The sequence below is a fragment of the Monodelphis domestica genome, chromosome 1, assembly GCF_027887165.1.
Source record: "Monodelphis domestica isolate mMonDom1 chromosome 1, mMonDom1.pri, whole genome shotgun sequence".
NCBI classification, from domain to species: domain Eukaryota; kingdom Metazoa; phylum Chordata; class Mammalia; order Didelphimorphia; family Didelphidae; genus Monodelphis; species Monodelphis domestica.
In genome coordinates this window covers 45,954,818-45,980,448 of record NC_077227.1, presented here as the reverse complement: position 1 = coordinate 45,980,448, position 25,631 = coordinate 45,954,818, and the positions used below count along the sequence as shown (strand labels likewise).

The following is a 25,631-nucleotide window of genomic DNA, read 5'->3' as shown; positions in this document are numbered from 1 at the left end:
TTTCTCTGAAAAGGCTCTGGGGATTCTGATTCTGATGGCTTGCAAGGCTGAAGGAGTCAATAAGGGATCCTCAAAACAGGTCACACTGCCATGCTTTCAGATCTGCTGGAAACCCAGCTTTTCTCAGAGTTTTTAATCTACATCCCCATCACACACACTGCATATGGATATCCTCCCTTCCTCAACATTTTTCCCTAGGATCTAATCCCATTACCTTGTAGCAAGGTTCAATAATATTTCTTGACAGTGCCACATTCTTGGTGAGAGTCCCATAGCCAATGCTATGCCCCAGCCCTACAATTAAATTATGACACTAGATAAAACGAACATTTCCATTTAGAAAGTAAAATAGAAAAAGAATACTGTACATGAAAGCATAAATTACTTATGTACAGCTTATTTTCCTTTTGAGAATACACATGTAACTTTTAAAGCTGAGTTGTTTGCATTTTCTTGGACCAGTCTCCAAAATTAAAGAATATATTCTGAAGTGACAAGAACACAATGTTGCTAAATAACATAAATTGCTGCTTGAAAATGCAAAAACAAAAAACTGGACTTGTCAATGTGAATTTATAGCAAAACACTAAATGGATTTTATGAATTATAAATAGTCATGATGAAAAATCTTTCATTATTTCCTAATGCTTTTTTCCCCTGTAAAATCCTATACACCTCGATTTCCCTCAGAATAATTAAAGCAGATCTAAGGTATATTTAGGAGCTTATTAACTGATAAGCCAGTGTACACATGGTTCAGGGTAAGTGTGTTATCTATAGCAACATTTATGAATCTAGAAAGTTGTGCTTGATATAAAATATAGTATATTGCTCATTCTTTTTTGAACTATTGACTATGAAGTTTTTTAAGTGAAGAATTTTTAGAAGATTCACCAACAAAATTTGCCACATTCTATTGGCACTCCCTTAAGCATTGTCAGACAAGTTTCTACTGTAGGAAATCTGATTAGAAAAGCCATAATAATATTGGGGCAGCACTTTTACAATTTACTAAACTTGAAAGAAAAGCTTAAATAAAACAAAGTGACCAAGAATGCCTTTTTGATACTGCGTGAGTCTATAATGTCTCAGCATCACTTGAAAACTACTGGAATCTACTGCAAAGTCCTGGGAAACCTCCCACAAACCATCTTCTGGTTTTAAAATTATGGTCTTGTGGGCCAAAAGAATTTTCTTTTTTATATCAACTATGATTCTCAGTTGTGGACAGGTCACCTGCACAAAGACTAGCATATTCCAACTAACAGAAAAAGTTTTTTCATCACAGGGGAGCTATTTTTCAAGATAAGACATCTCAAGGTAAAAAAAAATATTATTAAAAAAAAATACTCAACCCAATTCTGCAAAAGTATAGCAAAACATCTGAAATACCTCTTCCTGGACAGAGCAACAAGAAGAGCAATTCTCATTTCCCTTCAGGAGCACCTCTTTATTTCAAAGTTTTGGAGTGGAAAGGTTCAATTCCCAGCCAGTAAACTTGGGATTTTTTACATGTAGCCAAGCCATTAGAACATTTTGGTGGACTTAACCCAAGCAGGACAGCCTTGACTTTTCTCTAGAGTATGAGGGATATAATGAAAGTTGGTAAGCAGATGAACCTTGTGGGGAGAAGAGGGAGGAATCTAATTTAGAATAAACTAGTCTATCAAAAATAAGTTCTTTAAATTGAGGGAAGAAATGGTGAAAACAGTACCTAATCATTAAGGGATAGGGTCTTCAAAATTAGTAAAGATTACCACTTATTGAGAATGGTTTGATAAGGGTTAAACTAGAAGTCTCCCTTCTGACTGAACTTCAGCCTTAAAATTTTTAAGCCTTTTAAAGTAATAGGGGATACCAAACAACAGTTTAAGCATCCTGTTTAGATCCACAACAGTCTTTCTTCCCTATATTAACTTCCCCTTATTTGTAGTCACAAAGCTGTCAATGTGGTATCTTACCTTTCCATCAGCTTCTCTTTATCCCAATTGAAATGGCTAAGGAGTATTCTTGTGATAGTTGCTGGATTCTAAAGGAGGGAAAGAAGTCACATTAGAGTAATACCATTTCAATGACATTCAGTAAACTCTTGCTGAATGTCTTTGCATCCCTTGTGACTAGTACAGTACTTCGCACATAGGAGGTATGAAATAAATGCTCAATGAATGAATCAAGTACTGAAGTATCCTAAAGAGAATGTCCCATTTCTTTTTCTGAAATGTATCCTTGCCTCCCCTCCAGACACTGAGGTACACAATTTAGATAAGAATAATCCCTAATTTCAAGAACTAAACTCTTAACCATAATATCAAGAAGGGAAAAAATAAAATAACTTTGTGCATTATTGTACAGAAAAGACTAAAGCGGATTCCAGATTTTGCCTACTTGGAAAATTATCTTAGTAAGTTTAAGTAGCACTTAAAAAAATTCAAATAGATTATCAACAGGCACTTACTAAATGCTTGTTAATTGAAGATTTTGTTTTGCAATGTCCCTACAGGATCAATTTTAATTCTAATAAAAGTTACAACTGAATGTATTGTATTTTTTTTCTGGTAAATCAAAGTTAAAATCATGTATTTCATAAACATGTAATAAAAGAAAGATCAAGGTAAATATTTTACACATAAAAATCATACTGATATGTTACCAAGCAAAGAATAAGGTCAATAGCAACAAACACTCATTAAATACCTTTTCATATAGGGAAGGAGCAGTGTCTGCAAAAGATAAAAATGATTGTCTCCAGTATTCAAGGAGTTTATCTTCTACTAGGGAGAAGACTAAGACATGTAGGCAGAGTAGTATAAAAAAGGCAGAGTGATAGGGACAAAGTTTCTATCTCAAAGTAACCCACCTATCACCATGATAAAAGCACCATAAACTAAATTTGTGTCTTTGCACAATTTTGTTTAGCTTGTTAATTCACAAAACCGAAAAATATTAAGAAATGAAGACACAAAGGGGCAGCTGGGTAGCTCAGTGGATTGAGAGCCAGGTAAGGGCTTAAAAAGAAATGAAGACACAAAGGTTCTTAAGGAAAGTGGAAGAATGAATTGGGTTTTAAATGATAATAAGAATACAAGAATAGAGGAGAGTAAGGGCATTAATTTCAAACAGAGAGTGAGCAAAGCAAAGAAGTATGATAGAAAGTATGCATTTGGTGGTAAAACTCCTGTTTGGGGAGAACAACAAGTAATCTGGAACAGAATAACATGAGACAAAACTGGTAAGGTAGGTTGCAGGCTGATTGTGAGGGTAAGCCTTTAAAGGGCTTAGGATTTGGTTGGATAGGTAAAGCAAGGGTAATATATCCAACTCATGCATTAGTAAATTACTATCATTTTATACTGGCATCAGTATAAAAGAATGGATTAAAAGAAGGTAAGAGCTGAAAAGAAAACTACTTGAGGGGGTAAAAAGTGCACGAGAAGAAAATATTTAGATGACAGATCAAAAAAGCATTTAACTGCCTACTGTATAATACGCCAGTCACTATTTGAGGCATTGGAGTTATAGAAATACAATGAATGACATAATCAAAGTGAACATGAAGAGATGCCCCCAAAGTCTTAGTGCACAGTTTCCAAGTTCTTGAGAGTCTAAAACAGTAGTTTTAAAACAAAGTTTTAAAACTTTTAAAACAAGGTATACATACAAAGTCAACAATATTTAAGGAGGGAGGAGAGCAGGAACAGGAATGGTTTTCATCAACAAGATGGTACTTGAGCTGCATCTTAAAGGAAAAGGAGAACTGAGATGGAAACAAGAAAGGAGTACATCCCAGACATGTAGTCCAGTGCAAAAATAAGGTGAGAGTAGGCAAGAGTATTGGGCAGAGGCCAGTTTGGCCATATCCCCAGAGAGACGGTGGGGTGGGGTATTCAATGAAGCTGTAAAGACAGTTGGGGTCTGGCTGAAGAGGTTTTAGATGGTAGGGGAGTTATTTTACCTTAGAAGCAATTAATTGGAAGCCAGAGGAGCAAGAGGCTATGACAATGAGGGAAAGTCCATTTCCTCATTTCAGGATCAAAGAGTTAAAAAATAATCCTTAAGTCTCATGAAATAATTTTAGGGAGAGATGAGCTCAATTATGAAAAAGTTTAGGAGTTTAAAGTGATGATAGACAGGGCCTGCCTACATGAAGATATGCAAATATTGGAGCTATTCAATAGCTGAGAGAAATAAGGATATGAGGCAAAAATCTGACCATTACTTGTGCGGTAGTTGAAACCAAGTGAAGAGGAAAACACCCAAAAACATGTTCCTTGGGGAATATACCATTATCTATGGGTTAAGAAGAAGATGAAGAACCAGAGAGGAGATGCAAGGTTAAGTTAACCAAATAGGAAAATTGTAAGAGTTTGGTGTCTCTGAAGGCATGAAAAAGACTGGAAAGGGATAAATGTTGTCTTAAGTTAGTAACGGTTAAATAGAATAAAAGGCCATTTGGATTTGACAGTTAAGCTACTGGTCTTGCTAGTGGTAACAACCTAGGATTTCTAACTTAATACTAAACATCATTCCATAAAATGCCGAGAAGAGGAGAACTTTTTAGACCTTTGTTTCCATATTCCTGAAGATGATTCATACTACCAGTATTTTTAATGCTCTGGATGACAAATTTCCTAAAGAAAAACTTGAAAAAACATATACTAAGGGTTTTCCATTGGGATCAAGCCATACCATTTTTCATTTCGATTACCTTTAAAGTAACAAAGGGCATTAAAAAGATGAGAATTAGGACAGTATAGCAGAAAGAACACTAGGAAACCTTTATGCCTCTGTTTCCTTATCTAAAAATAAGGATATTTATACAATGCAACAAGGAAAGTGCTATATTCATTTGTATTATCATTTCTGCCTAAATTACCCCCTTTCTCTCAGCACCCTGGATAGCCAAGCTATCATGTAAAAAAAAAAATTGAGTAAAGAGGAACGAAGGCTTCTGTCTTCATCCCCCCCCTCCTCAAGTGAGCTTTTCCCCTTGCTTATTATTAGTAGTAAATTCATTTGCTCTTGAAGACTAATCTGTTTCTAGTTTTATAGCACAGTATTTCATTAAGAACAAGCAATTTTCATGTACATTTTAGAGAGTTAATGATGAAAAATTACCTAAACTCTACACCAGAAGCTTTTAGGTACATTTAATAAATATGGAATGCTCATGTTTCCACCCTCCTCACCTTTCCCCTCGTATTTAGTATAGTAAGAATATTATGGAATAATTCGTTAGACAATAGTAACTTTTTTTTTTTAAAAACCCTTACCTTCCGTCTTGGAGTCAATACTGTGTATTGATTCCAAGGCAGAAGAGTGGTAAGGGCTAGGCAATGAGGGGTCAAGTAACTTGCCCAGGGTCACACAGCTGGGAAGTGTCTGAGGCCAAATTTGAACCTAGGACCTCCCTTCTCTAGGCTTAGCTCTCAATCCACTGAGCAACCTAGCTGCCCCCAGTAAATGTTCTTTTTAAAAAAAAATTTTTGTGGGAATATCAGAGCTCTATGACAACTTCTCATTTTACAGATTATGAAATTGAGGCCTCAGAAGTTAGATGAATTTGCCCAAGGTAAAAGAAGAATACTTTAAACTTTACTCTGATTCTAAATTCACTTCCTCTTTCCATCACACTATACATGAATTAAGTAGTTTAGTATTGAGAGTGCTATGAAGTGAGAATCTTGCAAAATTAAGAAAAGGGAAGAAAACTCTATGTTATCAGGAGGAGCTAACTTGAAGTCAATAGGTTATCATCTCCTTTCAATATTCCTAGGATTTTCAAAAGGGAACTTCACATATGATTCTTTTATGTTGATGTTTTCAACAACTCTGTTCATTGCATTTCCTTTACCTTCTCTAAATCTTCCCATGTCAAGGAAAATAAACTCCACAGGGTCTCACTGTTGAGGCACAATTAAATTACACAAACCAAGAAAAGAAAAAGATACTCAACCTTCACTTACTTTTTCTGAGTACTTGCAGCACAGTTGTGTGGGCAACCAGATAATATCCACAGATACTAACTTTAAAAGTAACAACAGTATTTCATTTACTAATCATCAGTAAATAAATTTACTTTGGACAAATACTTAAAAATCTAATGATATTATAAGCTGAACAAGTAAACAGATGACACTGATCTGAAATGAATCTGAAAGTACATTTGGTACCTGAAAAGTCTCTCAGGAGTAATTTATTCCTCTCAAATTAGGACTTGAAATCAAGCTAACTAGATAGAAATAATTTAGAATTATGGTCATCTGAAATTCTTCAAATCTATATTGCTTTCAAATATGCTTTATTGATAGGCATTTGTCCAGAAAGGATTTTATTATTGCAGGAGATGAACAAAGTTTTGATCTGTCTTCAGAAATAATTGTTTATAGATTGTTTTACCACTGTTATATTTTCAATAAAGCACTAAAGTAAAAAACAAAAACACACCAGTGCAATAAATCACAGTAAGTCAGGTGCCAATACTCCAAAACAAATATTCCTATCTTTAGCCATCTGGAAACATTTTAGAAAATTCTTAAGAGTGTACTAAGAACAAATTTGGCGGGGAACTGAGGGTTTTATTTTATCATACCACTTAGACTGCTGGAAGGAGGGGATTTGATGGATATTTTTTTGACTTGGTAAGTGACACAGAATATTTCTATAGTCTATTTTCTTCCTATGAAGAAAGCTAATCAGCTTTCTTCCAAGCTAATCAGACTTAAATTTTTATTATGTTAATAGTTCACCCACAGAGGTCTTTGCTTGACAACAGAGAAACAAGTGGAATGACTTCCAAATTAACAAGAGGAATGTCTTAGGTCAGAGCAAGGACTGACTGCATTCATATTACAAAATTAGTAGGAAGCAAATTTACCAGAAAAGTGTAAGTCATAATATTAGTTAAAATATTAGTATTACTTCCATTTTATAGGTGAGGAGACAGAGGTTCACAAATGTTGAGTGGCTTGTCCATGGTCATGGTGTTATAGACAGCATTTGAAATTAGGTCTAAGTCCATCACTATATCGCTAATGCAAGGCTGTGAAAAACTAAGAGAACATTAAAGGTAGACTATCTAAAGGAAAATGCAAAGTTGAGCCCTTAGCTGACAAGAATTCCCTCCACAACCCAAAAGACAATTATCTACCAGTCTTTGTCTAAAGACTTCAAATACAAGGAATTTGTTTTTCATAGCTCCAATTGTGATAATTTTCCTGACACTAATCAACCAAAGCTACTTTAAGAAGTAGTGAAGTGGAGAAAAGGATAAAAAATAAACTTAATTCAGTGGCCCTCAAAGAACTGACATTCTATTTACTGGATGAAAACAATGTATACCTAAGTATGTAAAAGGATATAAAGGAATATCACTGTGCTATATAAGAACATGAAATATGATGCATATATGGAAGAAACATGGATCTACATGAAATATGATGCAAGGTAGAGAGCACCAAGAAAACGACAGATACACAATAATATACATGGAAAGAACAACTAAGTAAAATCAAAAGTATGTGGCAAAATTACAAAGAACTAGCATGGCTTAAAAGATAATATATGAGAAGATATTACCACTGACCTATTGGCAAAGATGGGAGGCCCACAAGTGATGGCCAGAACTAGTATGATTTTTTTCCTTTAAAAATTATTTGTTATATGGGATGGTTCTCAAAAGAGGGAGAAGGAAAGATACAGGAGGAATTAGGGATTGTTTATGTTAATTTAATTAATGAAACTGTTATGTTAAAACAAAACAGAACAAAACAACTTTTTTTAAGTAAAATGTAAATTCTAAGAAGTAGAAGTTTTGAATGGGGAAATAAATATCAGGCCCGCAGGGAAAGGGATTATCACTTAATAAACAGCAAGAAGTCATTTGGGCTGTCCTACAGACTGATGTATATATATAGTAAAGCAAGAAAGGTAAGCTGTAATGAGCAATCACTGGTGTTTATCAAGAGTGGAGTGCTTCATTTAGACCTGTACTTAATGCAGAAATATCACTCTTGCAGCTGTTTGGAGGATGGATTGAAAAGGCAGGCACTTGAAGATTCTGGAAGAACAATGAGGAAGCTGAAGTGATAATGAGGGACTTAACTGATTGTGTATTGTTTCTTAAGTGCTAGGAATATCTTTCTGCTTGTATTCTATTCCCAGAATTTAGCTTGACATTGATAAATATTTTTTGAATTGTTTCTTGATTTCCATAGTGAAGGTTCTTAAATCCAGCTAAGACTTTGTACTGGTGAGAGTGGAGAATCATTTCATACTGTTATCACAACTGTGCACCCAAAATTAACCAATGTATGTTCTATTATACATATACTCATGATAAATAAAATGTATATTATATACATATACAAAGAAAGAGTTTGATGTTGGTAAGAAGGATGATTTGGAGAGATTGGAAGCAAGGAGATAAGAGTAAAGTGCCTAAATTACAGAATTATTATTATAGGGAAAAAAATGAAGAAGATGCAAGAAATATTGCTGAAATAAAGCCAGTAGGACTTGTTAAAAGTTATTTGCACTGAGAGGTAAAAAGGAGGAAGAACCAACACATGACATGAAAATTTCAAACCTAGAGGAAACTTTTCAGCAAATGTTAAAGGGGGAAATTGATTAAGGTCAGTTACTACCATGTTGATTGAGGTGATCCAGGAACAAGCAGTCAGAAAATACAGTGTTGAAACTTCTATATCTATGGAAGCTGACTTGAATCAATGGCATAGATGATGGCAGCGAGGGCCACAGAAACTGCTTAGATTGCTATGGGAGCCAATATAATTTGGAAACACCAATCTTAAGGAAATAGCCTAAGTTTTAGATACTTGAGGATGGAAAGGAACAGGAATCAGAAAAAGAGAATGATTAAGAGTAGAATCATAAATGATCTTAAGATAAAATTTTTTAAATTTCTTTTTTTTTTTTTTAAAAAAAACTAACCCTGTCTTAAGAATCAATACTGAATATTGGTTCCAAGGCAGAATAGGGGTTAGCTAGGCAATGACTTGTCTTGGGTCACATAGCTAGGAACTATCTGAGGACAGATTTGAACGGAGGCCCTGGCTCTCAATTCACTGAGTCACCCAGCTGACCTCTAAAATTTCATTAGGGGGGAAAAAAAATTAACAAATTGGTTCCCAATCTGTGGGCTACAAACTTCAGGTCCATAGTTAGTGAATAAAAAGGCAGTGGGCCCTTAAACAAGCCAAAAATATCCATTCACAAACTTAAAAGTGATTCATACATGTTAGTATGTGGATACTGGTGTTGAGAAAGTGTATAATGACAAGCTATTATGAATTTATATTTTACTATTCATTATACATTAGTAGTATAAATACTATCATGTGCAAAAAATATGCCCTTAATAAAAGGGGGTTCCTAATAGTGGAAAAGTTTAGGAAGCACTCCCCCTGAGAAACTATAGTAGTCAAATAGAGCTACTGTTTTGAGAACTTCAGGAGCCTTACTAGTTAAGAGTATCAACCTTGAGAAGAAATTGCTACTTATGAGGCAAATTATATCATATTGTCTTTTGTATTAATTATTCATTTTAGTAATTATTGATTCAAAGAAAGGAAAAGTAGGCACCTCATAGTACAATGTAAAGAGTTGTTTGGTCTCAAATCCTCACCTGTAAATGAGGTAAAATAAAGGGAATTATGTAAAGGGGCCTGTTTTAGGTTCTTCCCAAGCCTGAATCATTTCTGTAATTACTGGGAAAGAGTGATATTTTATATTCACATGTAAGCATATGTGTGTATGACACCTACTTATATATAAGGTCAGAGAAAGGATAGTTAGAATGCCACAAACTAAAACTGTCTAAAGTCCACTAGACAAGAATAGGAAGATGTCAATAAGGAAATTCTGATCCAAAGAGAAAAAATTCTTATAAAAAGGATATTGTATCTAGACCAATATTAATACTGTTGCATCAACTTTATCAGTTAACTTAATATTTAAAACTCCACATAACAGGATAAATAGAAAAATCAGGTCTGATCCTTTTAGGAATAGTGTCAGTGTTAGAAGTGGAAGCTGGCAAGGAAAACAGCCTTAGCTATGGAAAGGAGGATCAAAAAGGATACTGGGGAGAAAGCACTATGTAACTTCAGACTGTCATAAAAATGTAAAGTCTCACCCCCTAACAAAATTCAACTCAATTTGACCATTCAACAATGGTCAATATCTGATTTTAAATAGCAAAATCAACATTTTTCTTTAAACTAATGATATTATACACTTTTTATCCATAATGAAGAAAAGTTATAGTTCTTTTTTGAATGTAGCTAACTACAAAATCAATTTAAAAATAAGACAGTGTTTCAAACTGCATAGCATGTGCCTTCCAGTATGAAATACACACTTAAATTGGGAAGAATGAGTTCCTGTACCAAAAATAATTTGAAAAGAAAACAAATTTTCCTAGGCAATTGTTTTTAAAATCTTTCAAAGTACAGAATCATTTTAGCGTACTGATAGATTCTGAGATAAAGCACAATTCTGGTTCTCTGTGCCTCAGTCCTCCACTAACAAAATGGAGATTCTACCATATTTTCTAGACAAAGGTTAATTGGATCAAATGAGAAAATGGATCTAAAAAGCCATGAACTGCTTGTAAGGATGAATACTTAGATCTATGAAAACATAACGGTCATTTTTGGAGATGAAAGGGGCTGAGTGGTTATGACTTTCTCAAGATTGCACTGCTAAGATTGTAGCTGACAAAACACTAGCATCTAAACCTCCCTCATCCAATCTGCTTACTTCAAGATGATGATAAACATCTGTTTTAGTACAAAAAAGCAAAGTTTAGAGTTTAGGTATAAGGCTATAGCATAAATTTTAAATACTTCAATAGTTCACTGGCTCTCTAGAGATAAAGCCAGGCCTAGAAATGGGTCTCAGACACTTCGTCCCAATTACCTAGCCCTTACCATTCTGCTGCCCTGGAACCAACACTGAGTATTGATTCTAAAACAGAAGGTATGGATTTTAAAACAACAAAGTAAAGAAATACATTTGGGTCTCCCAAAGGAACCAAGAGTAAGATGTTAAGTAACAAATAATAAGCTATAAAAGCCCCATGACCTCCTATGCTGAGATTTTAGCTGATGACACTGTAATGTCCCTTTCTTTAGGCCTGTGCATCATGGTGAGAAAGGATCCTTACACCCCTTGAAGTTAGGCCGTATATACTAAGTTAGAAAAATCGCCTTTTCCTTTCTCTCAGTTTAGAATTTAGATCATTTAAATAGGTGATATGCAAAACATTAAAGATAAATCAATAATAAAATCTATAAAATTACAATTCATTTTAGGTGGTCAAAATGTGCTGAGTTCAACAGATTAATATAAAAACAGTGGGAAATTCAGTAAAGCCTAGAATATATTTATCTGAAGGGTAAGTTTTTAATCATTTATTACAGAAAAGGGGGAAAAGTCTGGAGTTAAAATGGAAAGGTTGGGCTTCTTAACAGAGAGGCAAAGAAGCAGAAAAGAGGTAGAAAGTTTTGGATAAAGTGGAAAAAACAACTTTAAATATAACTGTCTCATCTCATCCTTGATCCAAAATGCAATGAAAAATATAGAGTATTAAGTATTAAGGAGGTATACAAGGTTAAAATGATAGAGAAAATAAAAATAACTAAAAAATTGAATTTTCTAAGGCTAGGAAATGTTGCAGAAAATAAAAGCTCTGGAAAATGTGGTAGAGACCTTGAACCAGAGTGCCTGGTCTGACTCCTGCCTGGATCTCTCTGCTTACTGCTCCAACTCAGGTGACCCTCACTTTTCAAAGCTTCTTTTTCCTTGTTAGTAAAATACGGGAGCTGGACTTGACCTCAGAACCCTTACTAGCCCTGAAAACTTGTTTCACCAGGGATTATCCAAAATTCAAAATCCTGATTCCTAATAGTACACATTCTAAACTACAGATTTATTCAGAAAGTCCAGACATTTTACTCTATCTCATATTATTCTAATTACTACATTTCCTTTGAGTTCACTTAAATATTTCTGTAATAGGAAAAGATCTTCCATGGATGTCTGGTGGTGGTTGTCACCTTTTTCTTTCACAAAGGTTTGAATTTTAGAATCAGGCAAGTTTCTCTGACTATCGGGAAAACACCATAAAGGCTTCTCTAGATAACATTACATTTTATCAATGTTATTAAATGCTAAATTATTTTTCCACTGAAATTCTAAGTATGTCTCTGGCATGGGAACAGTACTTTTCATATAAATATAGACTTGCTTAAAAAAACACCAAACAAAAAAAAAGACTTCCCTAAAGATTTACAGGACACACATATTCCTGAATAATTGTGTCCTGGCTGCCAATCAATATAAGAGATGGTCCTTAATAATGACTTGTCTTTGGAATGATTCTGTCCTACCTTTGCTGCTGCAGCCCGCCTGTCCTTTGCATCACTGAATTCACACTTCTGGAAGTACCCATTAAGCACTGTAACAGACAGATGGACAGATCAATGGGCCACAGCGGCAGAGGTCAGATTGACAGACTTGATAAAAATAAAATTAGGGTATGTTAAGGGTACAAATGGGGTCTACCTGTATTGTATGGCTCAAAAGCTACCTCTATACTAGACCAAAAATACAAATAATTAAGTCTATGGACACAGACTGTCTTGCTTTATGAACATTACTTGTCTTTAAATAGAAACAGTAACACTTATAAATTAAGGGGTTTAATAATTTTATTTTAGTTGCAGTACTTTTGAGGCAATTTTAGATTAATGGCCTAATGAATCACAAGTTACTTTCAATATTAATAGTACAAAACCACTCCTATTTTCCTTATTTATAACATTTTTAGTACTAAAAAGACAATTATGCACATAGATCTTTGTTAACATCAAAATTCTGAAGTATTGCAATGAGATGAGTTCAAGTACCTAAAGCATTTACAAACTTTCATTCAAGTACATGCCCAGTGCGAACTGTTATTAGTCAAGATAGAAACTTTTCTTTAGCACTCTCATTTAGCAGTCATTTCACTACTTTCACATGAAGTTGATCCAAACAAATATAATAAGCTGAAAATGCTGCATCTATTACAAGGTAACTTTCTCTCCTTAAAATATAATTTCATGACACTGGCATTTATGCCAACTAGTAGCTTTCTCTCAAATGACCACCTGTTCAGGACAGCTCTATCACCTTTTAATTTCTTAAAATTACTAGAACTGTTTCCCAATGTGGACTCAAAATTGGCAACTTTAAAGTATAAACACTACTTGCCTATGGTTAAGGAAAAGTAGTTTGTGTTTATAATTTAGAACAAAAAGGGGTCAGAAAAACCCACTTGCTTCAAGTTATACTCAACCTAAACTACCTCTTTATATGCAATGTATATATCCAAATGGTAGTTCAGGGAAAGAACTAGTTAACATTCAGAAATTTATTTTATATTTGTCAAATACTTTATCTTCTAATCAATGCAACTCCTTAAAAAATAACCGAGGACAAATATTTATATTGCTAGAAGGTAAAACCAATGTAAATGGGGCTGAATACTGGAGACACAAAATAAACAACATACATCTAGCATTTTTGAATTTTAAAGCATTAAACATTTTCAGTGGAAAAGACACATATCCAGTGTAAACTACACTGACCAGAATTCAGCAAGCCCTTTAAGCTCTTCAATAAAAAACACAAGCTAGCAGAGGAGAAAGGTATCTCAATTTTTTTCTGATAACTGACAGAGTTGGTGATATGATCTTAATTTACAGACAGAAACAAGTCTATTGCTATCCTCTGGTAATAACTACACTTCATATAATATAAGGAAATCTAAGAAATTAACTACTTTGAGTATCTACTGTGAACCCTGTGCTAGTTGAATTACTATAAAATAGCATTAAAAAGTGAGGAGGAAAAAAATTCAAAGCACAGACAAAAGGGGCATTAAAATCAATTGGTCAGAGGTCCTCAGACATACTTCCTGGTGGTATGAACCCAGGATGAGTCAGTCACTTAACTCCAATTACCTAGCCCTTACCTCTCCTCTGCCTTGGAACATATACTTAGTTATTGATTCTAAGAATCTAAGATATCTAAGATAGAAGGCAAAAAAATTCAGATTTTATAGGCAATATTTTCATTTTTGTCACCTAACTCCTAAATCCTGGAAAGAATCTCCCCTCAATTTAAATACACTGTTTAGTTAGAAAGGACCTCAAATGTCTGATCCAACTCTAAGAAGAATCCTCATCTCAACATTCTAAGATGGATGAGCTGAGCTGACTTCTAAGATAGAGGTGTAAAATTTGCTGTCTACCAAGTGTGGCAGAATCAAATTAAAACGGGACATATTTCAGGAAACATTCAGTATAACTTAGAAAACCGTGAACATGTGGCCCACAGGATCTGTTTGTTTTTGACACCACTGTCCTGAGGTATCTCTTTCAAAAAGATTTGAAGAGTCTATGAAACATCATTCACTTGTTCCCTACTGGCATAGTAATTTAATATATTCCTAGCACTGCTTCTTCTCTTCCAAACTTTTCCCTTCTCCAGGTTCTGAATTTTCTCAAGTATATCTTGGTAACTATATAAATACCACTTCACTGTCCTCATATTATGCATACTAACTTTAATATATATCTTTCATTATATTATAATTATTTCACACCCCAAATCAGTGACAACTATGACAGTAAATCTATTTTCCTGAACTAAGTCATTGGTTAACTTTGTGATAACAGGTTATCTAAGCCTTCCTCCAAACCCTTTACAACAATGGTGCAGAGGGTTGTCTAAGGGTTTTTATGTCATCTAGATCGACAAGTGGTTCTTGTTGTGGCCACAGATAGCTCTCCTTTTGACATTCTTTTATTCTGCTGTGCATCTTATTCATAATAGTACAGTCAGTTGACCTCCAATATGTACCTCTTTTGCCTTTTGAGTGACCTTTAACTTAAACCTGCTTTCCTGCTGAATTCTGAGCCCAGCTCAGTGTTTGTTCAAGTTACAAGAACTAATGTGCCAGTTATAACACTTGTCCATCCAACTGCTAATCATCTGCACAACAGATATAAAAGCTCTGGGGTTTAATGGTAAAGTGCCCCCAAGAGCACTCAGAATCACAGGGAATCCAGCTTCTGAGTGCTGGGTTGCTTCTATAGCAGAGACAAACTCTTTTGGCAATTACCCACTGTAAAAATGGAGATTTGAATGCCAGACTTCAATTCCCAGAAGTCTTTGGTAGTTCCCAGAATTCCCTAAAATCTCACAGGAGTCCTCACCTGAGTGCCAGTACACAATTTGTATTTAAACTGACCCCGCCTACACACTCACTCTCTCTCACACACACCTTCATTTGACTCTACAAAACCAAAACCAAAACCAAAACACACCAACCAAAAAAAAAAAAACAAAAACAAAAAAACACCTTACCTTCTGCTTCTATCTTAGCATCAATTCTAAGAAAAGAGTGGCAAGGGCTAGGCAATTGGGTTAAGTGACTCACCAAGGGTCATACAGTTCTGTAGTGCCTGATATAAAATATGAACACAGGTCCTCCTAACTCCAGGTCCAGCGCTCTCTATTGTTACCTAGCTGTTCCCCTTTTATTTGACTATTACACAAATGTACATCTATGACCCATAACTCAAAATTTTCTCTAATGCAACCTTCCTCATCTCAATCTTTCTTTCTATATATCTAGTCTTTACCCTTAATGTGTCCTCCTTCACATTCTCCCATTTCACAATCTTTTTTAAATACTACAATCAAGCTTCTACTAGATTGACCAGTCATTTCATAACCAACAAGTATTTGGGTGCCTGCTATGTGCTACTTGGCTACCAGTACAAATGACGACATAATCCTTACTCTTAAGGAGTTGACATCTTTAAAGACAAGTGTGTGTGTGTGTGTGTGTGTGTGTGTGTGTGTGTGTGTATACACACATACACACAGAATAAAACAAGTACATCTGAAAAAGAAAATAAAAGATAATTGAGAAGAGAGGAGGCATGAGCAGTTGGGAGAGAAAAAATAGGGAAGGCTTCATGAAGGTGATGCTTGAGTTGTATTGTTTTAGAGGAAAAGTGGAGCCAGGTTATGAAGGGCTTTTTTAAAAGGCCAAGAGAGGCAAAGAGGGAACCACTAGAATTTATGAACTGGAGGGGAGGAACCAGGACAGGACCAGGGCCTGACCTATGCTTTAGGAAAACCACTTTGACACTTAAGTGGAAGATGGGGCTGAGACAAATGAGGCAGGAGACCAATGAAGGCCAAAGGGTCCAAGTAAAAGGCAGCAGAACCTGAACAAAGGATCTCATTATAGTAGAGAGGGGTGTGGATGGAACTCTTGGTACAAGGTATAAGATTTGATTTAGAGTAAAACTCTTACTGTAAAAGCTGTGAAGCACAACTCTAATACCATTTACCCCAGAACACATTCATAGTATTAAAATTATTCCTATGCTTATGTTCTACTGGAAACATTATCAGAGAGAGTGCTTTTAATGTGTTCAACATTTTTGGTTAGACCTAGGATAGGTGAAGTGTCAGACACACACACACAGACACCCCTCCCTTGAAGTATATAAATTAAGGAGCTAAGTTTGGTGGCTCTAACTAAAAGCTTCCCACCAAATAAAAATAACACCCAAACTGACTTTGATAGTTCTGTAATGTAACTTCCTAAAGGAATGGGAAGTGGACTTTTGATTCCAGTGATATAATTAAGAATTCTGGTAAATAAGTGTCTAAAAACTAAGCTAAAAAAAAAACTAGAATCATTTGATTCAAGTTAGCCCCAGCTCACCCTCAGATCTTAAGAGATTAAAAGGCCTTTTCACTGTCTGCAATTAATAATAGATACTTACTAATTATCATAAAAGTATGCAAAAGACAATTATTTAAAGCCTATAGTCTGTTATTTATTCAGAAAAGTTAAGGGAAGCTTCAAAGAATGACCATATAACACATTGTTCCACTGATTTTGAGTCACAGGCACATACTACTCTATTACTGGCAAGATAATCTAACAAGAACTATTCTATTGCTTAGACTAGGTGATGTCCTTTAAGATTTATGAATTTTACAATTAATACTAAGTCAGAACTTTTTGTTCTCAGATATGTTTGTAAAATCACAGTACAAGTTAAGAACACTATTATTTGCTTAACGAACAATTTGCCTTCAATACCGAGCATTTGTTTTTCTCATAAAGCCATATATATAATATCATCTTAGTTTTCTTCATTGTAAAGTTATGATATCTATAATCAAATGTTTATTTTTTGGTACTAATCCAGCTCCAGTTCTTATGCAGGGAAATATATTACAAAGATAAATCATCTAAAGCCAGAGCTCATATTTAAGTTACCAACAAAAGGCAAAGATGTCAAGAAAAGGAAAATGACGATTACTGAAGAGGTTAAACTCTAAATCACTGTTAGAAGAACTGAGAATTAATTGGTTCCTATGGAAAATAATTTATAGCTATAAGCAAAAAGCCACAAATTCTGCATATCCTTTGAGAGGATACCCGTACCACAAAGAGACCGTGATGAGGAAGGGAGATTTAAGAAAAAGTGGAAGGGAGATTTAAGAAAAAGTGGGAGAGAGAGGAACAACGAAACATTTAAAAAATTCACAAAAGAAAGCAGAGGATGTTCAGAAGGGTACATAAGATAAGTAGAGTAAAAGTTGGCACCACTACATATATAAAATAACAAACAAGATAAAGATTATTTTTAATTTTCTATTTCATGAAAAAAAGTTAGAGTTCTGCCACCAAATATGCATTAAGAATAAGTCAATGAAATCTACTAAGAAAATTAGGTTTATTGCAACAACTTCCTTCATAAATAGGTTATGTTCCAGAAGTGTCATATCAAGTTAGTTGTTTGGAATTCAGAAGTTTCCCAGAGGAGAAAATGTCATTAGTTATGGCCAGAAGTGTGATTAAATTCCCAAGGTAATACATCTGACCCACAACATAATTGAAATCAGCATTAAAAACAATAGACAATATTTCTGGAACTTCAGCAGAGTGAGGAGGGAGCTCAACAGGCCAAACTAATAGCTTATGAAGTGCTTTTTCTTTTAACAACCCTAATCAAGACAAAGAGGCTGAGTGTAAGAAAGTGATGTATCTGAAGAAGGGGCAATAAAATGGCTGAATTACTATGTGTACATAGGGATTTGGATCTTGTGAACAGTAATCAACTGTTCCACTATGCTCCCTCTTACTGAGGAAATATGTATGAAAAAGTGAGTTCAATTAGTGGGAAATGAGGTAGATTCTAGAGATATTTGTGGAGGGAATTCTAAAGGTAACATTCAAGGACTTTAGAAGACCTTTTCTGTTTTGCTTGACTGTGAATCCCTAATACCATTTTTTGCCTGTGTCAATAATGATCTGCATTTTTTTTACTCAAAAAGAATTTATAGATTTTCCTAAGGCAAATAACTAGTAAATAGTTAAGAAGGAAAAAAAAAGGTTAAAGATAATTTATACCAACAAGACTCTCCAAAATAATAAAGGATGGGGAGGAGGGAGAAGATGCGTCCAAAGTATTAATAATTATAAAGGTGCCAGTTCTTTTTACACATTTATTTGAAACTCAAATCACCCTGAGAGATATTATTTTCACTCACATTTTACAGTTGAGGAAACTAAGGCAAACAGAAGTTAAGTTACTTGCTCAGTCTATACAGATAATAAGTGTCTGAGGGAGTTTAACTCAAGTCCAGCTCTAGCTGTACCACCAGTTTCTTCTATTGCCCTATGTTGAGTATACAAGCCATGGGCATGTTATTTCTGAGAAAGGAAAAGGGAGGCAGTATTGGAATAAACAAGATAGCTTATTGGGGGCTCAGCAAAAATGCAGGAGCATCCTGATTCAACGGGGGAGAAAGGAGTTAGGAGAATTAAAATATATGTTGAGAAGAGAAAGAATAGCCAATCATTTTTCAGGTATAGCAGGTTTCAAAACTGGTATTCCTGAATTGGGAGGAATGCCTCTGGACCCCTCTATGAGGAAACGAAGGTCCAAAAGAGTTGAGTGATTTCCCCATCTCCCCCGATAAGGCATATGATAAAGCAATGGCTTATTAATTTGAACCCAGACTAACCTCAAAATACCATGTGCTTCAGGGGTAGCTGGGTGGATTGGAGTCAGGCCTAGAGACCTGAGGTCCTAGGTTCCATAACTGGCCTCAGACACTTCCTAGCTGTGACCCAGGCCAAGTCACTTGACCCCCATTGCCTAGCCCTGACCACTCTTCTGCCTTGGAACCAATACACACTATTGATTCTAAGACAGAAGGGTCAGGGTTTAAAAAAAATACTGTGCTTTAACTGAACCATATTACATGATTGGAGATAGAAGCTATCAATTTGGAATAGTCAGGATTCACATAAGAACTTAAAAAGCTAGACTGTGAAAGAATTGATCAGATAGGCAAAAGGCTTGTAAAAGACAAACAAAAGTATTAAAATAGAAATTTGCATAAGTGGTATATAGTGAGGCTAATGCTTACAAAGGAGAGAGGAAAAATAGGGAGATATAAGGTTGGAAAGAATGAAGAACATAATTTAGGGCAATTTTTAGGCAAGAAAGAATTTATACTTGATGCTTCCTATAATAATCAAATAGCAAAGATTTATCAAATACTCACTGCCAGACTCTGGAGATAAAAAAGACAATATAAATGCAAGAAGTCCCTGCACTCAAGTAGATCACATTGTTAGTGAAGACAACCTGTACTTCTATAACTATATATAAAACACATCAATACAAGATAACTTGGCAAAAGGAGAATGATTACTAGCCTTTAGGGGGAAAAAATCATCTCATGTGGAAGGTGATGCAAAAGTCTGGCTTGGAAGCAAACTGGTGATTCTAAGAGATAGAGGTTGAGGGAAGGAATAGGAATAGGAACAGACATAACAGATAGGTAATCTTGCATGAGAAACAACATGAGGGTCAGGTAACCTGTTGTCAACAAAAATTAGGACATCAGCAAGCATTTATTAAACAAACACCTACTCTATGCCAGTCCCTAATGATACACCAAAAATGAACCAGTTCTCATTCTTAAGAAGCTTCCATTTTATAATAGTTTGAGAAAGTACATATAAGATATGCAGAATAAATAATACCAGGGAGTTTAGGGAAAGGTTGGCATTAAGAGGAATCAGGAGTCTTCATTACATATAAATAATGTGGTACTTCAAATAAATCTTGAAGGAGGTAATGAATTTGACATGCAAAAGCAAAGAGGAAGTGCATTCTTGGTTTATGGAATGGTCAGGGCAAACATAAGAAGATGAAAGACACAAGTCTAGTGTGAGGAAACTTCATGATAACTAGAAGTTTAGATTGCATAGTGCAGGGGGAAGGCATATAATGAGAAATGAGGCTAGAATCGGATTATAAAGGGTTTTAAAAAGCCAAACAGGAATTTTTATTTGATACTAGAAGCAACAGAGGGCAAGTTGGGATGCCATAAGATTTTTCAGGACTCAAACTCTGGTCTTCTGTATACTATTTTGTATTGCTTTCTTAAACAAGAAAAAAAAGTGCTGTTGAGATGTAGAGACAGAACAAGTGGTCAAGGTGGCCATGGAAAAGATAGTAAAATTGAGTCCTGAAAGATTCAATTTACTGACATTACATTTTCAAGTAAGGGATATGATATTATGTAAAATATGTTCAGAGGGTGGTAATTAGACCAGCTAGACTAAGATAAAAATATTTGTATCAAGAAATAGTTGTGGGGAGTAGCTGGGTGGCTCAGTGGATTGAGTCAGGCCTAGAGATGGGAGGTCCTAGGTTCAAATCTGGCCTTAGACACTTCCCAGCTGTGTGACCCTGGGCAAGTCACTTGACCCCCATTGCCTAGCCCTTACCACTCTTCTGCCTTGGAATCAATACATAATATTGATTCCAAGACAGAAGGTAAGGGTTAAAAAAAAAAAGGAAGAAATAGTTGTGGTCTAGCTTTAGAAAGAACCCTAACTGCAGTATAAAGTGGAAGCAAAAGGACTAATTTTAATTCCATTGTAAGAGAGTAAGAAGTCAGATGAGAGCAACAACTATTAGCATTTATAGTATTTATAGCTGTAGTTACATGTATTATCTACATTGTACAAAAAGGCACTTGAAGCTGACAAAGGATAAAAGTAATTCTAGACTTGTAGGAGAGGAGTGGGGCTTGTTAAGGAAGTTCAGTGCTTTAGCTGTTAAATTTTGGCTTTCTACCCATATCTAAAGTATCTCATCAAGTTAGATAAATCACTCTCAATCTAGATTACTCCGCAAGAATGGCAAATCTCCACCCCCCCCCCCAAACCTCTTAAGTTATACATAATGGTTAGAAGAGGGGGAAGCTTGACTAAAAGACAATTAACTAGAAACAACAGGCAATTCAATCTTTTAAAGAAAAACTTAGTTCACACAAGCAACTCAGTCACCATGAACAATGTCAAAACAAACGGAAGATTAAACTGACCCTAAGGGAAAAATGTTAGCCCTCAACTTTATATATTTTACATTGGTCTTACATAGGCAAGTATGTTTTAAAATGTCATGACTGACTTTAATAGTATGGATTCCCAAATACAGACTATTGAGGCCAGACATATTTTTATCCTGTGTTTTTGTGCTTAATTATCAACTAAGGGCAGCATTTTATAAATAAGCCACTGCCCTGATATTACCTTCAAATGATAAAAGATTCAAAAATCACATAGTAAATATCTCCATAAATCACCGGGATGAAATCATTCCCTATAGTTTGAGTATCTTGAAAAAGCGAAGTTTCCACTATAAACAAACAAACAAACAAAAAAAGTGTATTTGTGGGAGCTGTCTATAACTGATAGGCTATGTTCCAAAACATGTATTTTCTAAATGTAAAGGACCAGGGAAAGCAGGATTTTGAAAAAGCCCATAGCTGGGATTCCTATCTTTTCCCTCTTTACATCTTTGCCCATTTGGTAACTCCTGGAGTTACCAAAATTATTGGGTCCCCAAATGTCCAAAAAGTCTATTTCTAGAGGTATTTAGGTAGCACAAGAGTTCTAGGCCTGACAAAGACCTGAATTCAAATATAGCCTCTGACCTTACTAGTTGTATGACCTTTGGCAAGTCATGCCACCTGTTTACATCACTTTCTTCAGCTGTAAAATGGGGATAATAGCTCCAGTGTTTCCCGGAACATCAAAATGAGGTCATATTTATATAGTATTTATTTAGTACAGTGTCTGGCACACAGTAGGCAGTATATAAATACTACAACCATGACCACTACTATTACATTTCCAACAGCATTTCTACCAATAAATTCAGTCAAATGGACTCTTCTCTCTCTCTCTTTTTTTTAAACCCATACCTTCCATCTTGTATTGGTTCCAAGGTAGAAGAGTGGTAAGGGTTAGGCAATAGGGGTCAGAGTCACACAGCTGGAAAGTGTCTGAGGCCAGATTGGAACCTAGGACCTCCCATCTCTAGGCCTGACTCTCAATCTACTGAGCTACACAGCTGCCTCCTGGACTCTTCATTTTTGCTACATCTCAGGACCTAGCTTGCCTGAGTGAGCAGAGTTAAAACTCACCTCTCAATAAGTTTAAATTAAAATATCTATATTCTTGCAAACAGGGATAGCTGTGAATAATGCACTGATAAGACACTGTAATAAAATTATTAGCTATGTATGCTCCAAAAAGAAAAACAAAAAACAACGATGCTATATGGGCTCATCCTGCAGGCCAAAGTTCTGTATATCACAGGAACAGAAGCAAATAAAATACTCAGCAAATAGTTAACTGTGAAAATAGCATGTCATCACAAATAATAAAAATTGGTAAGCTTGTATGTATAGATATCTATAGGTGAGTATCATGCATAATACAATCACTTTAGACAACATGCTCCATTATCTTAAGAGAACAAGCTCACTCACAAAATAGGTGGCAAAAGTCAAGGGTATTGAAAAATTAGGCCACATGACTGGTAAAAAGGTTAAGCAAGGCTGCTTCAATCCAGAAAATGGTGAAGGCAGGTAGTTGACTGATAGAATTTATCCAGTCAGGTTAAGCCGGTAAAAGTCCAAAGATCAGAGAGACTCTGGTTTAGTGGGTCAGTTTCAGACAGAAAGAAACCAATATCCTGATGTCTTCCGGTGGGACTGAAGTGATCAAAGTAATAAATAACCAAGACTTCCAGCCAAGATAAGCACACTAGCATGAATAGAGACAGTCAACTGTTTCCATGTTTATTTAAGGAAAAACCTACAAATCTAACCAGAGATTGAATTTTGATAAAGAAATTCAAGGAGAAACACCATAGTACCTTCCACCCCAGAACTGCACAGTCAGCCAGAAGAAGTCCAAAAATAGAAAAGTGGGCCACAATTGCAGCCAAAGTAAGTCCCATGGTGGCCCTAGGGAGGTCAGCAAACCAGGGTACAGATCTCAAGTCCACTGGGAGAAGCAGGCAACCACACAATATATTCATGAGAATAGCCAAGAGTTCCGAGTTCCTCAGCACCCTAAAACTCAAATATTCAGGGAAGGGAGAAAGAGCCTTCTTGGTCCTTCAGTGCAAGAATCTAAGCAATATAGCATAAGCACCAGCAGGACTGAGCAGTAAAGGGTGAAGGGCTAAGCTTGGTCCCAGCACAGAGTCCCAGTTCAGGAATTAACACTGTGAAAAGTGTAAAGTAGAAGACAATGACTACTACTTACAAGCTATTATAGATCCAGAGATGCTTAAAAACACCACCTTATCAGGGTAGTAATGCTAAACATCACAAAGCGAAGCTTCAAAGGAGGAAAAAAAATGCATTTCCACAGGATTACATGAATATCTACTTAGAAGATATGAAGCAAGAGATAAATAAAAAGTGCTGGAGGAAGTGGAAGAATAAATTACATGGAAGAAAAACTGTCAAGTCTTTTACTTAAGTAAAAAAGTCCTTGAAAATTAAAACAGGCCAAACAGAAATCAGTAACTAAATGGCAAGAAATTTTAAAGCAAAATAAAAATGGGGGGAGGGGGAGAAGAAAAGAAATTTAAGATATTTAATATAAAAAGTAACTGATAGAAAATAGGCCAAGGAAAAAAAGTTTCATAATCTTTGGTCTCTCAGAAAACCAGTTTTCAAAAAAAGTTGCCTAGGTACCATGAAATCACAAATGAAACCTGTCCAGATCTATGAGAATCTGAAGAAGTAGTGAAACTAGAAAGATTCTACCAGCCACCTCCTAAAAGAAACCCAAAGAGAAAAGGGGGAAGTCATAGCCAAAAATGGAAGCTCCTTTGTCAAAAAGAAAATACCCAGCTCTTTCTAAAATTAATGAGAGAAGGGGGCAGTTGAGTGGCTTAGTGGATTGAGAGCCAGACCTAGAGTTGGGAGGTCATGGGTTCAAATCTGACCTCAGACACTTTCCAGCTTTGTGACCCTGGGCAAGTCACTTAACCCCCATTGCCTAGCCCATACCACTCTTCTGCCTTGGAACCATTACATAGTTTTGATTCTAAGGTGGAAGGTAAAGGTTTATTAAAAAAAAAATAGAGGTGATACCTTGGACCATAATATTCCAAAAGGCAAAAAAGATCAGTTGTGTTTTGTTTTTAAATAAGCATGTAACAAAGGTGGAAGGGCAATGGAGGTGGGGGAAGCAGGGAGGAAAAGGAGTGGGATGGACCTTTAAAAGGAAAAGATTTAAGTATTTCTGATTAAGTCAAGCTAATTAGGAACTTTTGAAAAGATTCAAGAGTTCAAAGAAACCTAGGAAGATCAATTTGATTTTTTAATTGGGTTGGGTTAAATGCAGTACAGAATCAACAGAAGAAACAAGTGACTATTGAGAACTTTAATGTATTCAAAGAGTTAAAATAAGAAAAATAGTGAATCCACATGGAGTTGGATTGGATTTGTTCAGTTTCAAGAAAGGAATTAGGAAAGAGGGCATGAAGAGAAATGTTACTGTATAAGTTATGAAATGAGTAGAACTTATAAACATTCCAAATGAAAAAGGGGGTGGGCAAGGGAACATCAAATGAAGCTTACTTTTATTCAAATTAATTAACTGATAAACATGTATTAAACACCTACTATGTGTCAGGCAACACGCAAAGTTCTAAAGATATAAAAAGCATCAAAAGACAGGTCCTGCCCTCAGGGAGTTTATAGGTGAAGACAATATGTAAGCAAATGTAAACAAAGTAAACAAAGCTATAAACAAGATAAATAAGAAATAAACCAATTTTTACAGGGATAAGAGAATGGGGAAAAGAGTGTAAATGTGTGTGTGTGGGGGGGTGGTTGGGAGGGAGGGTTTACTGGGATGAAAGATGAAAAGAAAAAATTTCCTGATTCTGAAATGGGAATTAAAATAGGGGAAAAAAGTAATCATCAGAGGAAAGGGAAAGCAAGGATTAATTGGAAATGGCTGAACAAATTGCAGAATATGAATGTATTGAACCATAAAAAATGATGAAAGAGTCCCAGTGAATTCTACAAAGAAAGAAGTGAAGTAGAGGTAAGCAAGTAGATCTAGGACAACATTGTAAAGAAAGATAACTCAAATGTTTAAGAACTATAATCAAAGCAATGTTCAACTT

At 35.4% G+C, this 25,631-nt stretch overlaps 1 protein-coding gene across 1 annotated transcript in view; it reads right to left on the bottom strand.

The window, feature by feature from the left end:
• Positions 1–25,631, bottom strand: part of ARIH1 (ariadne RBR E3 ubiquitin protein ligase 1) — an 87,741-nt gene that overhangs the window by 40,324 nt on the left and 21,786 nt on the right. Inside the window, exon 2 of the mRNA XM_001365085.4 lies at positions 1,962–2,029. Within this exon, the coding sequence (XP_001365122.1) occupies positions 1,962–2,029 (68 nt within the window). The remainder of the gene's footprint in view (positions 1–1,961; positions 2,030–25,631) is intronic.